General features: G+C 39.2%; 1 protein-coding gene across 1 annotated transcript in view; it reads right to left on the bottom strand.

Moving 5' to 3' along the window:
* Positions 1-23,318, bottom strand: part of unc13c (unc-13 homolog C (C. elegans)) — a 117,681-nt gene that overhangs the window by 75,378 nt on the left and 18,985 nt on the right. Inside the window, exons 3-10 of the mRNA XM_085383151.1 lie at positions 18,353-18,375; positions 17,769-17,815; positions 16,298-16,376; positions 13,534-13,605; positions 9,448-9,667; positions 7,682-7,909; positions 4,083-4,224; positions 1,498-1,667 (exon numbers count right to left, since the gene is read on the bottom strand). Of these exons, the coding sequence (XP_085239277.1) occupies positions 1,498-1,667; positions 4,083-4,224; positions 7,682-7,909; positions 9,448-9,667; positions 13,534-13,605; positions 16,298-16,376; positions 17,769-17,815; positions 18,353-18,375 (981 nt within the window). The remainder of the gene's footprint in view (positions 1-1,497; positions 1,668-4,082; positions 4,225-7,681; positions 7,910-9,447; positions 9,668-13,533; positions 13,606-16,297; positions 16,377-17,768; positions 17,816-18,352; positions 18,376-23,318) is intronic.

The following is a 23,318-nucleotide window of genomic DNA, read 5'->3' on the forward strand; positions in this document are numbered from 1 at the left end:
TTTGGATTTTGCACGTGTTTTGGAGCTTGTACGTGTCTTGGATTTTGTACGTGTTTTGGATTTTGCATGTGTTTTGGAGTTTGCATGTGTTTTGGATTTTGTATGTGTTGAGGAGTTTGTGCGTGCTATTTGGAATTTGTAAGTGTTTTGGAGTTTATACATGCTTTGTCTCTAGGGGCCACCGTACGCGCCCCCCTGCCATGGCTCTGGTAGCTAATGACGCTGTGGGGGTTCTTTACAGACATTTAACTGGCGCCCCTCTGTGCTCTCATATACAGTTCAACTGTTCTGTATCAAAGCAGTGAAATTTTCCTCTGCAGTCAGTTGCTCAAGAGAGAGACATGTAAAAAATAATAACATCACAAAGGGACAGACACAAACGCAAAGGACCAGATTGAAGAGGATCTGAAGAGGCTTAGAGAGGAGAGCAGCTGGAGGGGTGGACACCCACTCCAGCAAAGGCCTGTTTAAACATTCATTGTGGACATTTAAAAAGGCATAGAGCAGCAGCAGTGGGAAGGGGTCACTATTACCACAAATTGCTTCCGTTTAGCTCGAGAGGCAAACAAAGACAACACCCGCCAGTCGTAATACCTCAGCAAAAGTGCGATCTTCCATTATGCTGCCATTCAACCTCATGCAACATTGTGAAACCAGTGATATATGAGAGCAGATACAGTGAAAGATAGCGCATGGACAGTAATGGTGGCCACAGCTAAACCACATTATATCTCAAAAGCAGTTATCAGCATCAGCTCCTAAAGCAGCTGCAATGTAACAGGAAAGCGAAGGGGAAAGACATCAAGCGGTTAAATGAGGCTGCATTGCTGTCATACTGTGTGAACTTTGCAAAATGTGCAATAATCATAATAATGATTGCCTGGGAAGCAATATATATATATATATATTTACATATATTTTGGTAACGACTCTACATCCATACCCCTCAAACCTACCCCGCCACCCATCTTAATCCAAAACCCAATTTCAGTCAGGATCACATTAGTCAAAGAAAATTATTATTCCATCTGTAGTAGTTTATATTCTGCACATGGCTCTGTTCTGAGACCTCGCTGCCCTTCAACATGCACACATCGAAAGCCTGAGGCAGAAAGGGCATACCTCCTTGCTTGTCTACGTGTATACAAAAAAAGCCTGAGGCTGGGACAGCAGCAAGAAACCGCTTTCCCTACTAACATACAGAACGGAGCAAGCGTCAAACAAACAAGCCCAACACTGCATTATAAGGAGAAGCTGGGCCAGAGGTTGCAAAGTGACTTGGAAGCAGCAACGGTATGTATGTGCATCCTTTATTTTAATTTTTTAGTTATTTAGTTGGGGTTTTTTTGGTATGGGCTATTGTGTTGGGGCAATATTACCATTTGAAAGTCTAACACTTTGATAAATGAATAAAAGTCAAAACCTGGGCATTGTATTCATGTTGTACATCAGAAAAAGTAATTGATGTCATCACATTTTCACACAATGGTAACGTACCTAGATTGTACCATACATCCATCTCCCCACTGAGAGTGCGAACCTCGATGATGGTCTGGCCCAGGAAATCATCTGACTCGCGCTTGAAATGTTGCTTCACCCGTGATTTGATGTCATCGTCCTCATCCCACACACGCACCTTGATGCGGTCGGTAGCGTTATGACATTCACTGGAAGTTAGAGGTTGATTACGTCAAGTCAAGCAAAAAAAAAAAATATCACAGTAACATAAACACCAATAGTAGCAAAGGCATATTCAGTGACAGCTCATCAGGTTGGGGTATTCAGCAGAGCGGAATGGCAGTCAAATGTACAATTGAAGCATAAATATAAGCTCTAATACACACATACTTGCGAGCCTTTCCTACATGGCATATGGAGAACAATTCTTGCCTAAGAATATTAGGGGTTTTTTTAAAATAATTTTTTTGCTGTGTTTCAATGAGTGTAAATGCCTATCATGTCCATACTTTTGGAGAACGTCTCTCTGCCAGGCAGGAAGATTTACCTCAAGTCACTGCATGACCTTTATTCTGTATCTCTAGTTTTACTTTTCCCCTACTACCTACTAAATTTATCAGAATAAAGCTGAACATTTCACCAGGATCACTGTTAAGCATCATAGCACTGATTATTTCTTTGTGAGTTATAAGTTCCACTGTAAAATATCCATTCCATCCTTGCATATGTGCAGCTGACAGATGCTTCACAATAATGACGCTGCTAAACAGAACATCGTTGACCAAAGCACTTCTGGGGTCAATCTGTTCTCTGGAATTCAAACTGAGAGATTCCATTTTGTTCTAATGACATCTTGGATGTGACGGCCAGAGAGAAAACAGTTCTGCAGTTTTTGGGGATTTTTTTTTTTTAGCTAATCCCTTTCTGGGGAAAGCACTGGCTGCTGCCGCCGCACTAGTCTGGGACTTTGCTCTCTGCCAAGTACACAGTAATGTATCGCTCTATTAATCTACATCCCTGTAGTAATGGGAAAGACCTTTATTACAGCCACAACTGGAGTCTCATCACAGGTGTGGAATTTTGTTTGTGACTAGCTTAAAACACACAAACATTCAGAAAATCTCCAAAGGACACAAGTACAACCATATGCTAAGAAGTTATTATGATTATTATAAGTATATTTAATATCATGACCACTAAGCAGTCCAAAACAGAATCATTAGAAAAAAAAACACTTAATTTTACATGAAAAGAGGAACACATGAGTATTACAGGCAAAGACTGCAAAAAAAAAAAAAACACCGGAAAATTTAGTGTTAGTAGAAATGAAAAATGCCATGCTCTAAGTCAACATGAAAAACCCTCTGTGATCCTTTAACAGTACCCTATCTACAAACAGAGGATTATTAAAGCTAAACTGAAAAGAAAAAAGGAAAAGAAATAAATATGCACTGCTTTGCTGAAGCTTTGTGGACTGGGGCCAAACTTAGGTCAAATTATATGTGCATGTAGTTTTTCTATTAGTTTTAACAGAGACATCTAGAAAGGCTAAATATCTAATTATCTGATTATTAACTGCATAATGAGTATTTACAAATCAGTTTGGGGTGCACTTACTATTATTACTTTTCACTGCAATAATCGTGGGAAGCCTTGTATCTGCACAGCACTAGTGAAAAACTAATGTCATATCCTATGTTTAAGATTTGCAGCTACTAAGTGGAAGAAATCCACTTTCCTTTTTATACTTTAGTTTTTTTCAAGTCTGGTACTCATCTAAATGAAAGATAGTTAATTAAGGTAAAGACGGCAAGCATCCCACAGGGTTTATAAAAGAGCCAGGTGTTTGTAATTTCTAAACTATCGATTTGGGAATAAAGTTTAGGTTCAAAATATTTTCCTGAAAGCTGGTTTAACTTTTCATTACAATTTACTTGGTTTTAGATTAGTGATATATTTTAACAGCTATATGTTTTTGCGTGGACATAATTCGGAATATAAAGTAAACTGAAAGGAAGAGAGGTGACCAAAGCGATGCAATAAGACTACACTTATAACAACAAAATGCATTTTACTTTGACATCCACATCCTCCATCTATCATTATGGAATAATGTCAGACCTACTGGGAAAGCACTTCTTGATTATTGTATTTAAATGATTCAAGTTTAAAAGGTAAAGATCTAATTTCCATCAATTTTCTTAATTTCTTATCCGTTTCAGGATCTAATGGACATGATATGCTATCAGTTGATTTTGGACAGAATAAGAGTTTACTTCAAGTGATGGTTCGAATGCCATCTTTCATGGGCTATGATGGAAACCTGCCTTAACAAAAAGGTTAAACCACCACTCATTTTTTCTGCTTGGGCTTGTCAAGCCAGCTAGCTAGCAGACCTAAGAGAATAGACTATATTCTAGACTATAAGCGAAATGGAGAAAAATGATAATCGCATGCAACTAAAGCAGTAAAGCTTTAATTCATTTCATTGTTGAATCAGCAGGGTTATGACCTGTGTTATTTGCCTTGTTAAGATGTCTTAAGACTTCCCTTGAACAGATCATTCTTAATCTCACCGAGGATTATCTGGTCAGGCAGAGGTCAAATTTATCGAGAGAACTCACAAGTTAAACTTCTCATCCCAGACTGGATTGAGGTTTCCAAAGATGGTCTTCGTCCTGCGTTTGGTCTTGCCCACCTGGACGGTTACATAAGGGTCGCTGGAGCCCGTTTTATCCTTGGCCTGTAAACCCTGCGCACTCATAACTGGAGACAGGAGATAACTGGAAATCAGTGCTGGGTCATTTAAGTACTACAAGCTGTAAATATGACATCGTTTTGAATGTTTGACTTCTCTGGCCTAAATAGTACTGCTTCAATATGCCCTCTAAAGCAGCATTGTATTTAGCATGGTGTGTTTCTAAAACAATTTTTTAAGTTATCACTCAAATTAAGCATATTTAATATGTCATTCTTTTAGGCGCTGAGAACCTGCTTCAGAGTGTGCCCGAGAAGCTGCACGTTTCTCACATCCCAACTAAAGAAATTGCTTGTTTTGCCACACTCAGCTTGCAATAGCCAATGCAACAAAGCAGCTCTCTGGCTCCTTGACAACAACCATTATTCATTGTTTTTTGTATGTGTTGTCTATGGATTATCCCTTCCTACATCTAGGCTATATGAGGTTTCCACCTCTGTGTTTATGCCCACTGCTGGGTTTCAGAGAAAACTCATTGATTCTGAATCTTACTTCCACACACAGAGGAAGGTGCAGAGGAGAGACAGTAGTATTTCACCGTGCCATGAAAGGGAAAAAGGACACTGCAGCATTAAATATGCATAAGTGACAGTCTAAATAATTCAGGGTACATATATATCCTTCAGCTCAATGCTGACATGAGCTGGTAGGCAGGATAGAAGAGGTTTGGGGAGTCACAGCCTGCATGCTTGCTTTGGGGGTACTCAGAATTCAGGGCATCTTGTAGTAAAGAAGAGGTCTGAGAAACTGACATATGCTTAAAGGGTCACATGTATGCTTAAGATAAAGCATTTGTTAAAATTACCCAATGGCAAGTAAACCCACTGCCCTCACACCTTTTTATATAAGAATTCAAGCCCAGACATGACATGCTGCTGCTATAAAACATTTTTTACATCATAAGCAGCGTTTTAAATTCGCCACTCGCCGTGTTACTTCTGTATATTTCACAAACAATAACAAATGGACCGCAAATCCCTCTGATGAAAGATTGCCATAAAAGAGTGTCACTACCCTCATCTGAACACTTCTAATATCTTAGCTCTGTCTGTGAAAGCCAGCTTTTTATTTCTTGCTACTTCCCTCTGTTAAACAGAATAAACCAGAGGCAAATTAGGTGTTTCGCAGAATTTTATCCCACAACAAAATCTGTTTATAAAACTTAAATTCTATTGAATCCTGTCTGTAAATCCCATGCGGCTGTCTGGGTTAAAATTTTCTCAAGTATACACAAAAACTAATTTAAACCTAGTCTGCATTTCTGTTTTTTATGCACACTCCTGTTTAACAGTAAACATGAGAAATTACTCTGAGAATTGTTACATTTCATGAGAATTTGATGATCTCAGAAACCAATTAATTGTTGTGAAGCTCTTCAACAGAGAAATAAGATTCCCATGCTGCATGCTTGACTAACACTGTAGCATAAAATGCTGTGTTTTTAGTATGAGGAACCGATACTGAACAGAGGAGTCTGGTTGCATATCTGCTTCATAAGAAACATCATCTCAAAACAACATTGCTATGAAATAATATAAAAAATATAGATAAAGAAGGATAACTTGTTTGAAAGAGGGTGCTTCAGATTTTCAAATGTAAAATTAGTTTATGGGTGACAAAGGTTCAAATTTACTGTGCACATTCAACAAACACAGAACACCCCATGCTCACTGTCTGTGCTGCACAGTTAATCCCAGTCTGTTTTTATCTAATGACTGATAGAGTAAATAAATAAAAACATATTGCTTACATTCTAAAATGGAGTATTCAATAATTCCCCCAGAAAATCAACTGAGGTAACCATGGGTCTTTGTCACGTCTCTTTCACTCTTATTTTTTCTCCTTTTCTGCTCTCCCAGTCCTCTGCCTGTTTTTCCCTACATCTCCATTTGTCACCTCACCTTCTCTGTTGCTATTTCTCTCTGCTGTATTGACACTGTGAGAAATGCAAGATGGGCAATAAATGAGCTGGACCTGGCACAGTGGCCTCAGAGATGGATCGCTGTCCGCGGCCACATTACAAATATAACTTTCTGACCTTCTTTCAGAAGCCAGTTAACATACATGGGAGAAATGTTTAATCCCAGAAATTAGATGCATGTCCCAGATTCACTCTGCAAAACGATATAAACCATAACATGGTCATCTAGAACTACCTTCAGAGAAGATAAATATTTTAACAGCAGATCTTTATATTTCATGCCTATGGCTTTATTGATTTTATTTTTTTATGTGTGTGCGTGTTGCAGGACAGACCATATAAACAACAGAACACAGCTGAGGTTTTACAATCAGAGGCAAAGACACCCATAATTAAATATGAACAAAAAAAATGTTTAGTTCAGCTGGTTAGTTTTGTTTAACAAAAGAAACAAAAAACAGGAAGTTAGGTAAGAAAAAATATAACTAGATCATATTACGTTTGCATTTAGGGCACCAAAAGGGAGAAACTGTTCCATCTGACACACCTAACTACTATGTAACCTGTGGAACTGATAATCCACCCGCGAGCCCAGATCCTCCATCCCCTACACCTTACCCCATCACCTCAGCAGAATAAATGTTTTTCATCTGAATATGTAGTAAAATGCTGTCAAATGGCACTCCGAGGCAAGACGTTTTTGACTGGCATATCTGAGAAAGCTTGAGGTGCTGCTTTTGGGGGTCTCATTTTCAAAGTATATTCTGCAAAGTTGTGTCAGTATAGCTGTAAAAGCGATTACCATGGTCGTGAAAAAGACATAAAGCTCTCTTTCAGTTGCAGAAATTACTGTTCAACTGTAATAATAAGTCATTATAGCCTCTTTATTACAACATCTCTGATGCTTTGTACTTAATGCGCCATCATTTAACATTTGGGAAGCATCATGGCAAACCTGATAACTTTTTCTTGTTTTTATCAGCACTAGATACAAAAATCAAGCATTATCAAAAATACATAGCTTCCTTCCGTGTTACACAAATCAATTAGACAGTGGATGATTGCAAGAATTCTTTCACAGTCATCTAGAAGATGACCGGAAAAATTATTTATTATATTATCTCCAGTAATAACTCTCATGGTATTAAAAGCAAATTATCTCTCCTCAAACTACTAGATCAATTTCTTTCTCTTTCTCACACATTTATTCATCTACAATTTCTCTGCAGATGAATAAATATGTGTTTCTGCTTGTGGTCTGGTGTCAGAGAGATTATTAATGAGGTGAAACTCGTTAATATAACATTGCTTGTCATTTGACAAGGCCTCTGACAGTTTTTTTGAATTGCTTTTTGAGTCAAGGGTCACTCATAGCAGATATTACTGACTGAGAAGCAATTATCAGTCATCTGCTAACTGATGACTAATGTGTAAATGAGAGAGAAATAAAAAAAAAAATCCATATCATTGCTGGTATGCTATGACCCATTTTTGACATTTTCGTGGACGATGAACTTTCTGGTATAATGAGAAATTGGGCTAACCTGTTATGCTGATTTTGGCTGACCACTTAGAGGTCCCTTCCAACACAGCCTGCTTGGCTGTTTTCAGATGGCTGCTGAAGTCCTCTTTGGAGATATGGAACATCTCCTGGATCACTTCAAATACTTCAGGGCAGTTCTTCTCCCTTATCTTCATGCGTTCCTTCATAGCCATGATGATATTCTGGGTTTTATCTTCTGCCCCATGCTTGGAGCTCTTCTCCACTGCCCCTAAAAAAAAAAACTAAGTAGTTTGCATACTCTATGTATAAATATTGAGCACTAGGCTTGCTACAGTCACACTACGGAAAACAATGGTTGGAGTCTGTGGCATGGGCAGTCGGTCGCCATCTGCAAAGCCGTTTTGGTACGTCAAAATGTTAGAATGGTAATACGATACAGTCGGTCTGCCCTCAGTTTGCAATTGAATTGGGTCAAGTTAGCAATTATATGCTATCTGCTTATGATAAGATGGCAATTAACTGCAGTAAATGAGCAAAAATTGCAATTTTTTTGCCATCTACAGCCACAAAGTTGAGCCAAATCCCTTACTGCAAAGATCCATGTCACGGACGAGTTTCATTCATTGGCTCAGATTGATTGCAATGTGTTGGCAATATATCAGTGTTTAGAAATTAGACTGCAATTATTTACATTCAGTCTGAGCCCACTTGTTGGGAGACAGGCTACCTCCCACAAGACAACTTGCGCAATCACACTGCAAAAGTGATTGATAGCTGGTCGCACAGCAACTTGCAATCAATTGCTGAATATGAAAAAACTCAATGCAATTGCTGGGCAACCATCAGTTTTTCTCTAGTTGCAAAGATGCTGCTGTCCTATTTTTACTCTAGTGTGACCGAGCCATTAGCATCTTCTCTAAAATCAGCACCTCTAAGTGTGCATGAAGAGTAAAGTTTGCACATTTGATTCTGAGCATTTATGGCAAAGCCAAATCAGTAATTTATGTAATAATGATGGAGTGTGTGTGCGTGCGTGTGCACGTGTGTGTGTATTATTTTTATGTGTCTGCAGGACAAAAGAGGAAGTTGTACCGGTTAATTTTCTATATCTGATCCCAGTATCACACTGCATATCAGCAGCGCATTCATGTGCAGATGAATGTGATAAAGATGAATCATATAAAACTATGAACTATAAAACACTGTTATGCTAGTATGAACGTGTTATAAAACATTGAGTTTTGTAACAGGCAGGGTGTCGCTAATCCACTTAGAGTGAGTGAGGATTGCCGTGCGGATCATCCTGGAGCTTCCATGTCGCATTGTTCAAATTAGTCTACACGGTCACAACAGGGCTGTTGCTGATTGAAAAACCTGACTGGAGATCGTAATGAGTGCCAGTGACTGACAGAGCACTGTAAATGTGCCATGTAGCTATGAGTACAAGGACATATGTAACATGCATTTAACAAACCATTTTAACACCATTCACTAATACTTTAGGCTCTCAGCTTACTGGTGATATTTAGAAAACTGGGGAGAGAAAATAATTACACCAAAAATAATGTGTGCACTGACCAGATTTTCAGAAGAAATATGTTTCTGGCTGCTGCACACTGTAGTAATTAATCTACTCCTTGTTTATTAGCCAAAAAACATTTGAATCATGTTAATTATGAATGATAAATCAACAAACACCCATGAGCAAGCATACTAAAAACGCCAAGATATGTTGCATTAATGAATTATTGAATGTAAAATATAAAGCAGCTTAGTGTCAGTATATAAATGAAGGTACTTCCTTACTTTGTAAACAATCTGCATTGAGCAGGTCCTGGCACTTCTCATGGCATTTAACCCCACACTCAGAGCAGCGCATCCCCTGCCGGGCGATGCCCCACAGCAGACCCTCACACTCATGGCAGTAGGTGGGTGCAGTTGCTGTCCACACCTCGAAATTATGGGGTGTTGTGGATGAAATTGGGTAGATCAGTGCCTGCAAGGTTTTCTTGAAGACATGTAGTTTCTGAAAGAAAGAACAAAAGAAAGAAAGAAGGGGAATTTTTAAAAATATGAGAAATAATAAAGGTATAAAGACAATGACGGAAAAGATGCGGGGGCTGAGTGGATCGAAAGAGATGCTGCTGCTGTTGTTAAACTCTCGTGGCACTATAGGCCTGAGAAAATGAGATTTCATAACAACTTCAAAAGTTAATAAAAACAAGTTTGTACTCAAATTGCTTTTCAGGTGTTCCCTACAACTTTAGATCAGTACTAAAGGAAGAGTAATACTTTTGCAACTGCTGTGGGAACGCAACCGTCTGAAATTAGAAAAACGTCTGAGTAAACTAAGGTGCATTCAAGGCTGGGTGAAATTTACAACACGTGTCTGCGTTAATCTTGGCAATTACATAACTTGACTAAAAAGCACTCTCATTTGGTACTGCAGCAATTTTTTTGTTTCTTTTTTCTTGGACAAAGTTCCTTCCCTTTGTCAGCTATAATAAATCAGTCTTAGATCTCATTAAGCTTAAATTAACAGCATCCTTAGCCCACAGGCCTTGTTTCCATTGAGTTTTCTCCTGGCTAAAGTGTTTCTAAACCAAATACTAAATTCTACAAGACACCTGCCTGGACTGATTGGTGTGTAACAGAAGCCTCTTCAAATCGAATGCTTTACTGCAGCAGCCTTGCTATGCACAAGGACTAGAAAACTAGCAAGGCCTTGCCAATTTTTGAAGGCAGAATCAATGAATGCTGTAAATAAGGTTCTTAAAAGTGAGCATTATCCAGATTGAGAGGGAGAGAGAGAGAGAGACAGAGAAAGAGAGGGAACGAGAGAGAGAGAAAGAGTATGAGATGTATTGCAGTTAAATAAATCTTCAAGAGGTACTTGTTCACCACCTCTACTGCGCTCCACTCCTCACCCCTTCTTCTCCACCCCTCCCACTGCTGTCAGCCTCCAGTGTGTTGACAATGTGCTTTAACACCTGAATGGTAGCTCTGCACTTTACCGAGACTGCTGCACTGCCTGCTGACACACATTCAGCCGGAAACACACACACACACACACACACACACACTTGCTGAGATGATTAAATGACACCAGATGACAGGACAACACGGTTATCTAACATTGTGAAACTTTGCTGATACAACACAGAGGCTGCTGAACCCTGGAGGACCTCTAATGAAACATAGTTGGAGACAGAGAGATTTCCCTTTTAATCTGAGGATGATGAGATGAAGCAGATGTCTGAGATTTATCCACGACCTACGCACAGCCTCCACTATGGCCACACCCAGAAGGCTGCTCTTCGCTAAATTTAATACTGAACTGCCTAATACTGGCAGAGCCCGCAGGATATGAGTGAATCAAAATTTCTTTCAGAGACATCTCACTAACGGTTTTTCTCAGTGAACCCACTTAGCTGGCAAATAATTGATTTATTTTTCTAATTTAACCACAGAGCAAATGCTTTGAGTCGCAGTGAAAATGTGCAAAACTCAGTTTGTCTGTTTCTTTGGCCATTACACAAGTAATATTTTATTACTGGTTCCACTATCACTCTCTGTTCCTTCCTCTGCCACACATCACACAGTGCAGCAGATGTGAGCAGAGTGTTGCATGTGTGAGTCCCAAGTGTTAAACTGTGAGGTAACCCTGGTGATTTTGTGCAAGACTCTACTGGATTGATTGGCAGCCTGTGTCTGTGCCTGAGAGCAACATGACAGAGAGGAATCTAATCTCAGCTCCTCCTTTCACCCCTCCTTTTCAATTTCACCACCTATTGTCCTTGTCAACCACTTCATTGACACAGCCATCCTGCTCATGCTGTTTCAGCCTTCTACATCGCTAATCTCTTGCACTAACCAGTCTATTGTCTCCCCTCTGACAAGGCTTTTTATTTTTTTTAAGCGCAAATACATTTTAGACAATTGCAAGCATTTTGAAGTTTATGTCGGGCTAGATTTGAAAAACTGCATAAAATCATTTGGATCAAAATCACAAGCAAGCATTTTAAAATCAATAGAGCATATTTTGCTGCTAACGACCTCCCGGATTATATCTGAACTGACTTAAGCAACACATCACATCTCATTTCCAGGTACTCTTTGAAACGTGTCAGATCGTAGCTTCCTTCCTCCTTTGTAAAAGTCCCTGCCTTGTCTCAGCAGGTAAGCATGGCCTCACTTTATGTTGACAGTCACCGTTAAAAGGCTTGAGTGCTGCGATCACATGCAGCTCAGAACATTGAGCGGACACGCAGGCAGTTAGCTGGCCCACACATAATGTTTCTTTCTGCTCTAAAAAGCAGATGCATGGGAAACACGACACAGAAAGAGACAGCATAGGGAGATAGGGAAGTCTATATGTTCTTAAAATAAAATGAGTCACAAAAAATTGCATTGTATTAAAAACAAAACAAAACTGGAAGGCGTAGTCCAGAGAAACAATGAGAGGATGGAAGAAGTAAGCACTATGAGTAGAGTGAAACATTTCTCCAGGGAAGGCAGTTTGTTCACCACGGCTGCCTGCGCAGTGACATCACAGCCCCAGGGTCAAAATGACAAATCCCTTTTTGCCCTGATCTTCTCTCATTCTCTCTTAATTCCTGTCAATTTCTCACCCTTCCTTTACTAGTCCATTCTCCTCACTTAAATAGCATATGGTTGTTTACTGAGTGCTCTCAGAGTTTTCACAGGGAAGCACTCTCCTGGACTTAATGCAGCAGATAAAACTCTGACATCTGCTCGTCCTACTTTCTAAGACCACACAATCTACAGCTCTGCTCAGAAGTCAGCTCCCCCTGACCAATATTAAGACCAGTTTGCTCCTAATCAGCATACAGCTCTTCGAACCCCTAAAGTCTTCACACCACAGCACAAAGTTATTCAAGAATCAGCTCTCTGTACACCAATTAGGATGCTGCATCATTCACATCATTTCTCCTTCATCTAGGTCATGAGTTGTTCATCCCTAAAGCTCCTTTAAAACGATCCATGGTTATTAGTAAGCAATCAAGACCCCTGTCACCATAGGGAAACTGGCCATGTGGACCAAGAGGAACAAGTCAAGCGTGTGAAACTTATGAGCGACACAAGCATGTGCACAATCAGTGTGCACGAACTGAGAGCTGCATTTAGGACCTTTTGAAAAGATTAAATCTTTGAGCAATATGTATACAGAGCGCATTTGAATCCAGTAATCTTGTAGGCTTAGGCATCCCCTTGTTGCACATCAACGGATGTGAAATTGTCTGCTTGTTTGTCTTGCTGAGAAGCTGCTTTCTCCTGCTGTTTGCCTCCTGTTACGCTGTCTTCCCTCTGGGAGGGAAGAATTGCAATCCATTAATGCAGAGAGAGCTTTAGAGGTCACAAAAGTGTCTCACACCATCAACTGAGACATTTTGCCCTTTCTTTAGATCTCAGTCATCCTCAATATGCAGTGCTCATTATTAATAGTCAAAATAAAATAGTAGGACCACTGCTTAATTTCTGAACTTGGCCACATAGTAGCTGGTCACAAAGACCAATTCTTTAAACTAAAGCTGTCTATTTGTAGACAGACAGACCAGCACGCAGACAGATCACAGTATGCTATATCTACATGTAAGAAGTAAAGTGGCCTAGTAATGTAATCCTCACATTTTGGAACTCCGTGTTCCTGCCAACATGACCCAGCACCCTGAAGTACAATGGCTGCAGCACACAGCACAGCTCTAAAAGTTTCTAAGCATTTCAGTACCAGACTTTCGAAATACAGCCCCCCCCAAAATAGTCATGAGGTGGATCTAGCACCCTTTGTCCCTGTAAAGCCTTCCATGTTCCATTAATAGTACATAATAGCCACACATCGCAATAACCACATAATGACTTCCATGTACTCACCAGTTCCTCGTTATTCAGGGTGGACCTGTTCACCAGAGCGAACGAGATGCCTGCCTTTCGAGCAGTTAGGGTCTGATGGAAGAAGAGGACAATAAAAAAGAGATGAATTCACCAACCCATTTTACCTATCCGGACTTTTATGCTGTATTTTGGGGGGATTTAGACACAGCTTTAAACTATGTGTTAAGGAGTAGAAATATTTAATTAAATGTAGAACAGATTGACTACCACACGCAGATTTACTTTAGTAGTTTAATTGAACATTTGAAAGAATTTTTTTAAACAGAGAATATTACTTTAGCACAGGGGGAAAAGAAAGCAAGCTTACCAAAGCCTGTAATATCCAAGAGATCATGAATAAAGAATGAAAGAAAAAATGAGAGAAACTGAATTAGACAAAGAGTAGGAGGGGGAACACTGAAAGCATAAACAGCAGAGGAATTGAATTTCTAATCCACAGTGAGAGCATAGGTGCTTCAACTGCCATGCAGGACTGCTGCTTAGGGCACAGAGCTCTAGAAAGATTCAACTATTTATCAAGAGAGATTAAACAGCGGTTGCATGATTCTTTATCCATTCATGCACTAGAAGTAACTAAACTGCAGTCATGCTTGACATTTATATTCAGTTTTCTGTTGGATGAAGCTTTGATCATATTTTCTGCTGTCTGCTCTGCACATTAGTTTGACACAAACAGAGAAACACATGGCACACACATACACACACACACACACACACACACACTCACGTATGAGCTGTACTGCACAACACCGACTCACACTCAGGCACACGCACGCACACATCTGCCCAGACAGTCACAAACTTATGTGAACAAAAACCAATACACACCCACACAAGGCACTCTCACAAACACTGACATGTAACACACATACATTCACACTAATACACACATTTACTTAAATTAGCTGTCATAGTAATATCCACTGAGTTTGGGTGAGCAGAGACTGATAAACATTTATCCCATACTGAGGAAAATTACATAACAGAGGAATGCAGACATGGACAGCTGACAATATTGGATCAGTCTTTACCACGACCCTCTTGTCTGCACAGCCCAGCTATGGTAAAGATCCATGGAAGCCATGGAGAATGTAGGAAGGAACGTGACCTCTACATGAACCGTGAGTGTTGATGTAAGTTTATCAACATGCACCAGCACTGGTGAGGTTGCTGCGGGCAATACAAGAGGACCCTGTGACCAGATGTTGTCTATTCAGCTACAATATAGCATTCAGTGCTTTGTGAATCAATCTTCAACTTTTGATATTGTTGTTGGGTTTTTTGTTTTTTTTTTGCATCCCGCCATAATGTGGGGGAACTTTGCTGTCCGTTCCAATCAAACGCTGTTGCTGCCCTGAAGCAATCGCACAGCAAATGGGGGACATCGACAAAGGAGAGGCAATGAAAGGGGACCAATTAGTTTGCTGACTACTGACTTCATCCCATGTGTAAAAGGCTTGCTCAGTGTCACTTTTACATGATTTAAAAGCCTCACACAGTTAAATCAGAAGTCAATGAAGTCTCTCGGATATATTTTTGGGCTGAGTTGTCAACATTTCAAGTTAAATACAATTTTTCAACACCTGCCGAGCAACAGAAAAAGCAAGAAAAATGGCGAACATCGGCGAGGCTGAAATCTGACAACTCACTGAAAAATATTACCCATAGCTGTTATGGGTCTTTGTAGGAATGGCAAATATACACCAAAATTCAGAAGAAAATTTAAAAAACGACAACCCATACTTACCAAGACATTGTTGGTTATTAATTTCATGAGAGATATGGACAAATACAGCATCAACTCATGTTGTTCACCGTGATATAAACATTCATCAGCATCTATGTGCATGACATCAAATTGCATTATCATTTACACAAAACTCATTTTGTAATATTTCAAAATAAAACCAATCAAGGAAGGGCATTCGACTTAACGAGTATACCAAGCAGTTTGTTTAAAGATCTGATTTGTGTTAATATTTGTTTGGCTTTGGCTAAAAAACATGAAGAGGACACAAAAACACATACAAGACAGACATAGTGTGCAGTACATAGTGGACAAACAATTATAGACACACATGAATACTACTGGCATCACAACAGACTGTTGTCTTTCAGACAGACTAACCATGTGGCACAGTGCTAAAGTGGACTTGTTTGCAACATGCCGCTCTGCGGGATATCTTATGACACATTATGTTGCAATAAAAGCAAATGGCGGAGCATCATAGTGATGCAATGTCTTAAACACTCTCTCAAGGCTAATTAATTAAGCGACAGCGTTATGGCTAAGGTTAGATTTTAAATACCCACAAGGCACTGCTCTAACAGAATAGCCAGAGATTTAGGTGTTTGCTTTTATTACCCATCACCTTTTTATTGGCTTAATTTTGCCACAGTGAATGTCTAAGTGACACCTAAATTTATTTCGAATAAAATGTCTGTATAGTCGGCTCATTTTTAATTACAACAATCATAAGCTATAAGAACTTAAAATGCAAACCTGACACAGTCAGATTTTAATGACAAATTCTTGGAGGTTGTTATATACAGGATAGTACAGGACAATGATGAGAAACAAACAGTGCCACTTTGAAACACTGTAACAGTATTTTTGTCTACTACAGGGGACCCCCTGCTCATACTTACACTGAGAATGATTCCACTACCGTGTTAAAACATGGGGTCACTTAGATAGATTTGACATAAATCACACATAACCTTGTTGAGGCAGATGACTCACCAGGTCTCGGACAAGAGGCACTGTCCTCTTGCGACGTAAATCTGGCATGCTGTCAATACCATAAAGAATACTGCCAGCCCTGGAGAAGCAGACAGATTTAAGGTGTATTAATATCATAATAATGCCATGCTGTGGGAGACATTACTACAGGGAAAGGGGGGCCTTGATTTACACAACTGTCAAACCCCATGGATCATGCCTCCTTCTGAACCTGTCTTACCCCCTTCCACTTTGCTTGTTGTGAACAAACACTAGTAATAGAAATAATCCCTCTAACCCCCTGCTGTACCCATAACCTCCACTTCTTCCATGTTATCTATTTTTTTCTAAGACATACCAGGGGTGATGGCTATTACTGACACATATTATACTTGTTATTATTTATATTATATACAATTAATACATGTTGAGTCTGAAACTCAACTTGTACTCAATAAAACTCAAATTTTGAGGGCCCAGTGCAGAAAAAAATTATGCAAATTTTCTCTGCACCTCAAAAAACATGAACTTTAATATCAATTTGTGTCATGTTTAAACACTTCAGCTCCAGTTATCTGGCTCTCTCTATTTTTCAATTCCCTTGTGCTCACTACTTCCCCACATGTCTTACTCCAATCCCACGAGGCTCTCAGTGGCATCACCTCAACTGTCACTCAAAGACTCCACAATGACCTCAACCTAACATCGAGGCCCCAATGCCTCCATACAGATAAAGCTCCTCAAGCTTCTCTGTCAGCCCTCTCGACGACATCAGTGATTTGACCCTGAAGATACACAGCATGACAAACTGCACAGTCCTTTTCCTCATCCAGGAGACCTGAGCTTCCCCTCTCTTAATGCTTGGTGTATCCTGCTGTTACACTGCATTGTCTACACTGTCATGATATGCAGTGGGGTAAACTGAGGCTACGTTTGACAGTTTATCACATATATCTAAACAGTTGGGTTCATACGCTTGCATGGACACTCGCATTACTTAACAGGAAGTTAATCAAATACGTGACATATATAAATAGTGTGAAGTCATCCTCCTTCTAGCAATCCTGACAGGCCTGTAGGTTTATCTAAATGAAAATTCATTTTCATGGTCACAATGAAAAAAAAAATGCATGTATGGACTGAGGAGTCAAATCTAATTTAAAAAACATGTTTAAAAAGGCTTTGATACTACATAATGTTGTTTCCACTGGAAGTTGCGCTTGTATCACCATCTTTGGTGTTGTTGAATATTCCTATAGATTTCATTCAGGATTCATTGAGTGGCATGTTTGCCTTTTAATGGCTGCATTATCCCCCTATGGTATTTGACCAAATAGCAAGCGTGGTAGTTTAATTGGGGCTGTATGCCAGCAAAGCAGCATGCCTGTAGCCTTTCAGCTACAGGTGAGTGAGCATGAGGGTACAAACAGCACAGCAGCTCCAATTTGAGTAATTGTGAACCAATCAGATCAGTACGTGAGCTACCACTCACCCCCCGGTCTGCAAGCCGAGCACTTTGGGATCCAAAAGACTGCGAGGCTTCAGAGAGAAGAAACACATAGTGTAAAACAAGAACTACAAAGAAGAAAGCACTCAAACACGCACAAGGAAAATGGGAGACAATTTAGATAGAAGAAATAAACACTATAATAACAAGAACGTGGGAAAATAGGTACAATAGGAGGGCAATTCAGGACAAGATAAATGATAGGAGCAGAATAATACCGCACAGGGAGAAGAGAGGAAAGCACCACAGGCAAAAGACAAAATAATTCCACATCAGTGTAGTTTGTGAGTTTTGCCGCTCTCTGCGCTTTAGGCCACATTTGCCTATTGTGTAATGCTCCCTTCTCACTGACCAAATGTGAAATTTGAAACATGTATAATTTTCTAAAAAAAAAAAAGGAATAAAGGGAAAACCAACATAAGGGCACATGCTGCAATTATCTATCACACCTACAAATATCACTTTGATCACACACACACATTATAAACTCCACATTCACAAAAACACACATGCACATGCACAGTAATCACAAGTGTCCAATTATCTGATGATAAACAGTGGCTTAAAACCTGAGTATCCAAAGCACTGGTGTCTGAAAGAAGAACATGACAAGAACATGAAGTTTTAGAAAGGATCAACTCACTAGAATAGTAAACACTTATTTAGGACATTGATCTATTATTACTGCCAGATTACACAATTCTGTTTTGCCAAACAATTTATGTCAAAATGAAGAGAGAGTTAACACTTTAAAGAGAATTGCTAAGAACAGAAAAAGACAGTAGAACCAGCATAAAAAAGAGGGTTCCTAGCTAAGGGCTAATAGATGAAGATTATTTCTTGGACACAGAGTAAATAAACGCAGTTTGAAAGAAAAATGGCTGTGATCTATAACATTACCTGAGTTAGGAAGACATGGGACATTATGTAAGCAGTTGATATCGTGTTGCTATTTTAGAGACAAACTGCAAGAGGGCAAGCCCTTTAAATAAGTCAGACCGGAGAGGTGTAATTACTGTGCTATTGATCCATAGGTGATAAATGGCAGCGTAAACATGATCTTATGTGAACAAATAGAAAGCAGCTGTTCACAAGAGAAAGATCAAATTGCCAGCCTGTTTAAAACAATAAACCTACTGTTGGTTTTCTTGTTGGTGCATCACTAATAGAGAGAGAATTAAAGGTAAAAAATAAGATAACGACTTGATTTTGTTTCTATGATTTTGATTTTGATTATGATTTTAATCCTACACATTTATTGAAAATGAAGTGGTTGACTTTATCACAATTATTTTATAGTTATAGTTAATGTTTTAAGATAAGTGACTGCCATGGAAGCGTTTCAAAGCATTAAAAATGTTACGCAACATTGTATAAATTCTTGAAAAGGTTGATTTTGTATTGTTACTCTACACACAAAGAGGAGCTCAGCAGTCAGTGGGTACCATGGACAGCGACCAACTAAACTACTTTGTGCACAGCTATACGAGATAGAGCCATCTCCTCCACCTTCAAGTCTGTAGCTGCTCTAGATAAAGCCACAGCACAAAGATAGGCTATAGGCTGCAGATATAAACCTCAATTCATAGGTGCCTTAAATCTGTGGAACAAAAACGTAACTGATTGGTAGGAAAGCTCAGCGCGTGTGTGTGTGTGTGTACATGCCTAACTGTGTGTGTGATGTGGGCAAACAGCAGCAATAAATCCAGCATTATGGTCCTGACACACATGGTCACACCGTACATAGATCAGGGTTCTGAAGCAGAAAAGCTTCACATAGCTTTCAGTATTACCAGGACTGATCAAAGCCTCTACACATCCAAGAACGCTTGTTCTACTGTGGACACCAAGTATAGGTTTAAACATAAAGAAACTAGTGTGTTTGCGCATTTTTACTGATTTTTTTTTCACCTTACATCACAATGAGTTTACCATCATCTGAGTGTATGAGAGCAAAAGGACATTTTCAAGCAGCTCATGACCGATACAGGAAATTAAGCTAGGAATGTAGAGCTGATCCCGTGACAGTTTCTCATAACCCTTCTCCTTACACTGAAGATTCACATATGAGTGTTAGGAAGACAGAAAAAATTGGAAATGAACAAATCCCCAATGTATATGGTCGTTACTTTCCGTTATCTTAAAGTGAATTAATGTGTTCCGAAAAGCTGAAGTCTGAAAGCTTTAACTAGTTTTGCAGCAAGGTATATTGAATAAGTCTGACATTAACATTACTTAGATAACATCTGTGGCCATATCATATTGCATTTCCAATATACAGTACCATGCTTTACTCCCAGAGTATGTATGTTTGGCTATATTTCCTTCATCGACAGCTTATCAGTGTTCTTAAACGGTTGTATATTGATGTCAGGGAACATTTTTGGTTTCAATAGATCCATATAGCCTATATCATTTACAATCATCTTACTGCTGACTTCAACCCTGATTTTGGGTTCAATAATAACATCTAATGCTTTAGAGATTCACATTTTACTTGTGTACGAACTGAGGTTTTGTTTTTAATAGCCTGCAACAGACCAGAACACAATTTACTGCAAGTGAGCGACCATCTTTGAACAGAGGCGGTGGTTTACGACACCACCTGTCTGCCACCTACAATCCAGTTTTGAGATATCTTCCCAGACGCCTTAACGTCCACTCACACCCTGGGCCATCTGACCTCAGGAAATCACATGGTAGGGTGGGGCCAGGTTTCACAATGAGCTCACCCGAAACCCTGGCTGATTGTGAGCCACACCCGTTTTCACATCTTGGCTCATGTGATTAGGTAGAGGATCATCAGGGGGTCCTTTGTCCCACAGGGTTTACATCTGGGACTCTTCACCATTTGACCCTTAGAACTGAAGAAGCTTCTCGGATGAGAGGTGAAACATCTTCAAGTGACTTAAAGAAGTCCAGACTCTTTTCTTTCCAAGCTCCTTAGACTACAATGACCTGGATGACTGAGAACCTTCACAGACAACTTTCAATACTATTGATCTTCCTCAGTTACCTTCAGTAATCACGTCCTCCAAATAATTGATGTGTCTCCTAGGTCTCATTTTTACTAGACTAGGGATTCAAAATTAAATGTTAAATATTATCAGGCTATGTACCACAGGCTTTTAAGATGGTTGTAATTAATACATTTCTTTAAAAGCCTTTACTTCACCCAGCTGTCTTAGCTAATTACAGACCAATCACCAACTTTCTTTTTATTTAAAAATAATTTGAAAGAGTAGCTGTGAAACAGCTAACTCATCATATGCAAAGGAAGGGTTTGTTTAAAGAAATTCAGTCAGGATTCAGAATTAATCACAGTATAGAAACAGGGCTCATTACTAATGACCTTCCTATGGGCTCTGACAGTGGACCCATCCCTGCACTATTCCTGTTGGACCTCAGTGCAGCATTCAATACTGCTGACCACAATATCTTACTATATTTTACTCCTCCCTTCACTGCCAACCAGTTGTAGCAGTTCTACGTATTTATATAAACAAGCCTGCCAATCCTATGTTCCTACTTTTCTCAATTTCATATACCTATGAACTATAAACATTTAAATAAAAATCATTTATGTACGCTAAAGAACTCCTAATTTATAATGACTATGACAAGTCTTAATGCTCTACTGCAGTACAAATTTTTATAGTGACAAATGCTTTTTGTTCTAACTTTTGTTCTAACTATGACTCTGTCTTTGAGGCTGTGGCAGGCTAATGTCAGTGAATTCATTCACTTATTCACAATATCATAGAAAAGAAATTTCTGAAGAAGTGAACCAAGATCAGCAAAGATGGGTTATCAGCCCCTATATATATAAGCAAAGTTTTGTTTGTGACATTGCAGCAACTATTGTCGCAACTTATACTAATAGAGAACAACGCTGGGGCAAGTAGAGGGTAAAAACTACAAGTATAAAAAGTATGAAAGGATATAGGGCAGTGGCGGCTCCTGAAAAAAATCTCAGGGGGGGCAATTTTTATGATATCGACTAAAATGACCCATTTAATGAGTACATCAAACAACACAATTTTAATTTAAATTTAAAATGAACAACCATATTCTGGCCATTTGTATAGATTTGTAAAAATGAACATGAACAGATTTTTTTTTTTTTTTTTTTGAATGAATGAAAAATAACTATTGAAAACAACAACTGTAAACTGATTGGGGGGGTGGGCTAAAGAGAGAAAGAGAGAGGGATGGAGAAAGAGAGTAAATATGGTTAAGGGTTCTTATTTGTACAAGAACTTTGCTCGTCTGTCTTTCTGAGTGGCAAATTTCTCGATGACCCTGGTGTTGAAATCAGGAAGTTCTTGTGTGAGTTTTTTCTCTATGGACAGCATAGCCAGAGCGTTGAGCCGATCCTGAGCCATATTGTTTCTCAGGAAAGTTTTTATCCTCTTTAAAGTAGAGAAACACCTCTCCGATTCTGATGTTGTCATTGGTGTGGTGATGAGGATGTTAAGAAGACTTACAGTTTCGGTGAATGTGCGATCTAACCGAATTTGGGGGAGGCTGTGCCTCAACCGTTAACAATACCGCTGCCATCGTCTCTCTCTGACCTTATAGCTCACTTAGGCTACTGACTGAGGTAAAATTCTAGAACAGCAAATCTTCGCGCGTTTTCTGCAGGGGCGCAATTTTAAGCGCCCCCAAACCATTTAATTCAGCGACGCTGATAGGTCAAATATTTATTATTTTCCCCTGGCAACCATTTAATGATAGGCTATTTCGCTGCATATCAAGGGCGCTTTGACGAGCGCCCCAGAAGAAGAAAAACACCGTTTGTTGGTTGAACTTTAATGAGTCAGCTGGTGAAAATGTTAAAATACGCCTGGCTGTATATGGGCACACACATAGTAAAACTATCATTGATGAATTTTTTAAAAATATATATTTTTACTCCTCCACATTTGGGGGGGCGGAGCCCGAGCGCCCCCTATGGGCCAGCCGCCACTGATATAGGGTATGATTTTTAACCAGAAAAGAAAGCCATTCAAAACAAACAAACAAATAAAACATGTAAAGGAAACCATTATTGATTTTCCAGTAGCTTTTAGTAAATTCAAACTCAATAGCAAACGTTGGCAATAATTATGAAACTGAAAAATATAAATGAAAAATATGAGGTGTATTGTCTGAGGATGCAAAGAAAAAGAAAGTAAAGAAGAAAAGTAAAGCTGAACCTTGTATGGATAGTGCACAGCAACTAAAAAGGGTTCAAAGGAGATAAACACTTGGCATTGTTTTTACTAGGTCAGTAAGCTTGATACAAGAGAGCATTTTAAAACAAAGCGTCTTTTCAATGGCTGCATGGGGTGGATGCGTGTGTGGGGAGTTACCTATTGACACTTTAAGTGTTTAATCTGAAAACTGCAGCATCTCAAAGTTGGGAGTGTACATTACCTGTGAAGAACAAGTTTTCACTTTAGATCCATTTTTTCCCCCAGCAACAACACAAAGTCAATCAATATTTTGAATTGGAAGATAACACTTTAAACAACAGCAGGAGAGGCCCTCCAT

The sequence above is a fragment of the Rhamphochromis longiceps genome, linkage group LG1, assembly GCF_057381845.1.
Source record: "Rhamphochromis longiceps isolate RC_006_pf linkage group LG1, R_longiceps_female_GT1.1, whole genome shotgun sequence".
NCBI lineage: Eukaryota > Metazoa > Chordata > Actinopteri > Cichliformes > Cichlidae > Rhamphochromis > Rhamphochromis longiceps.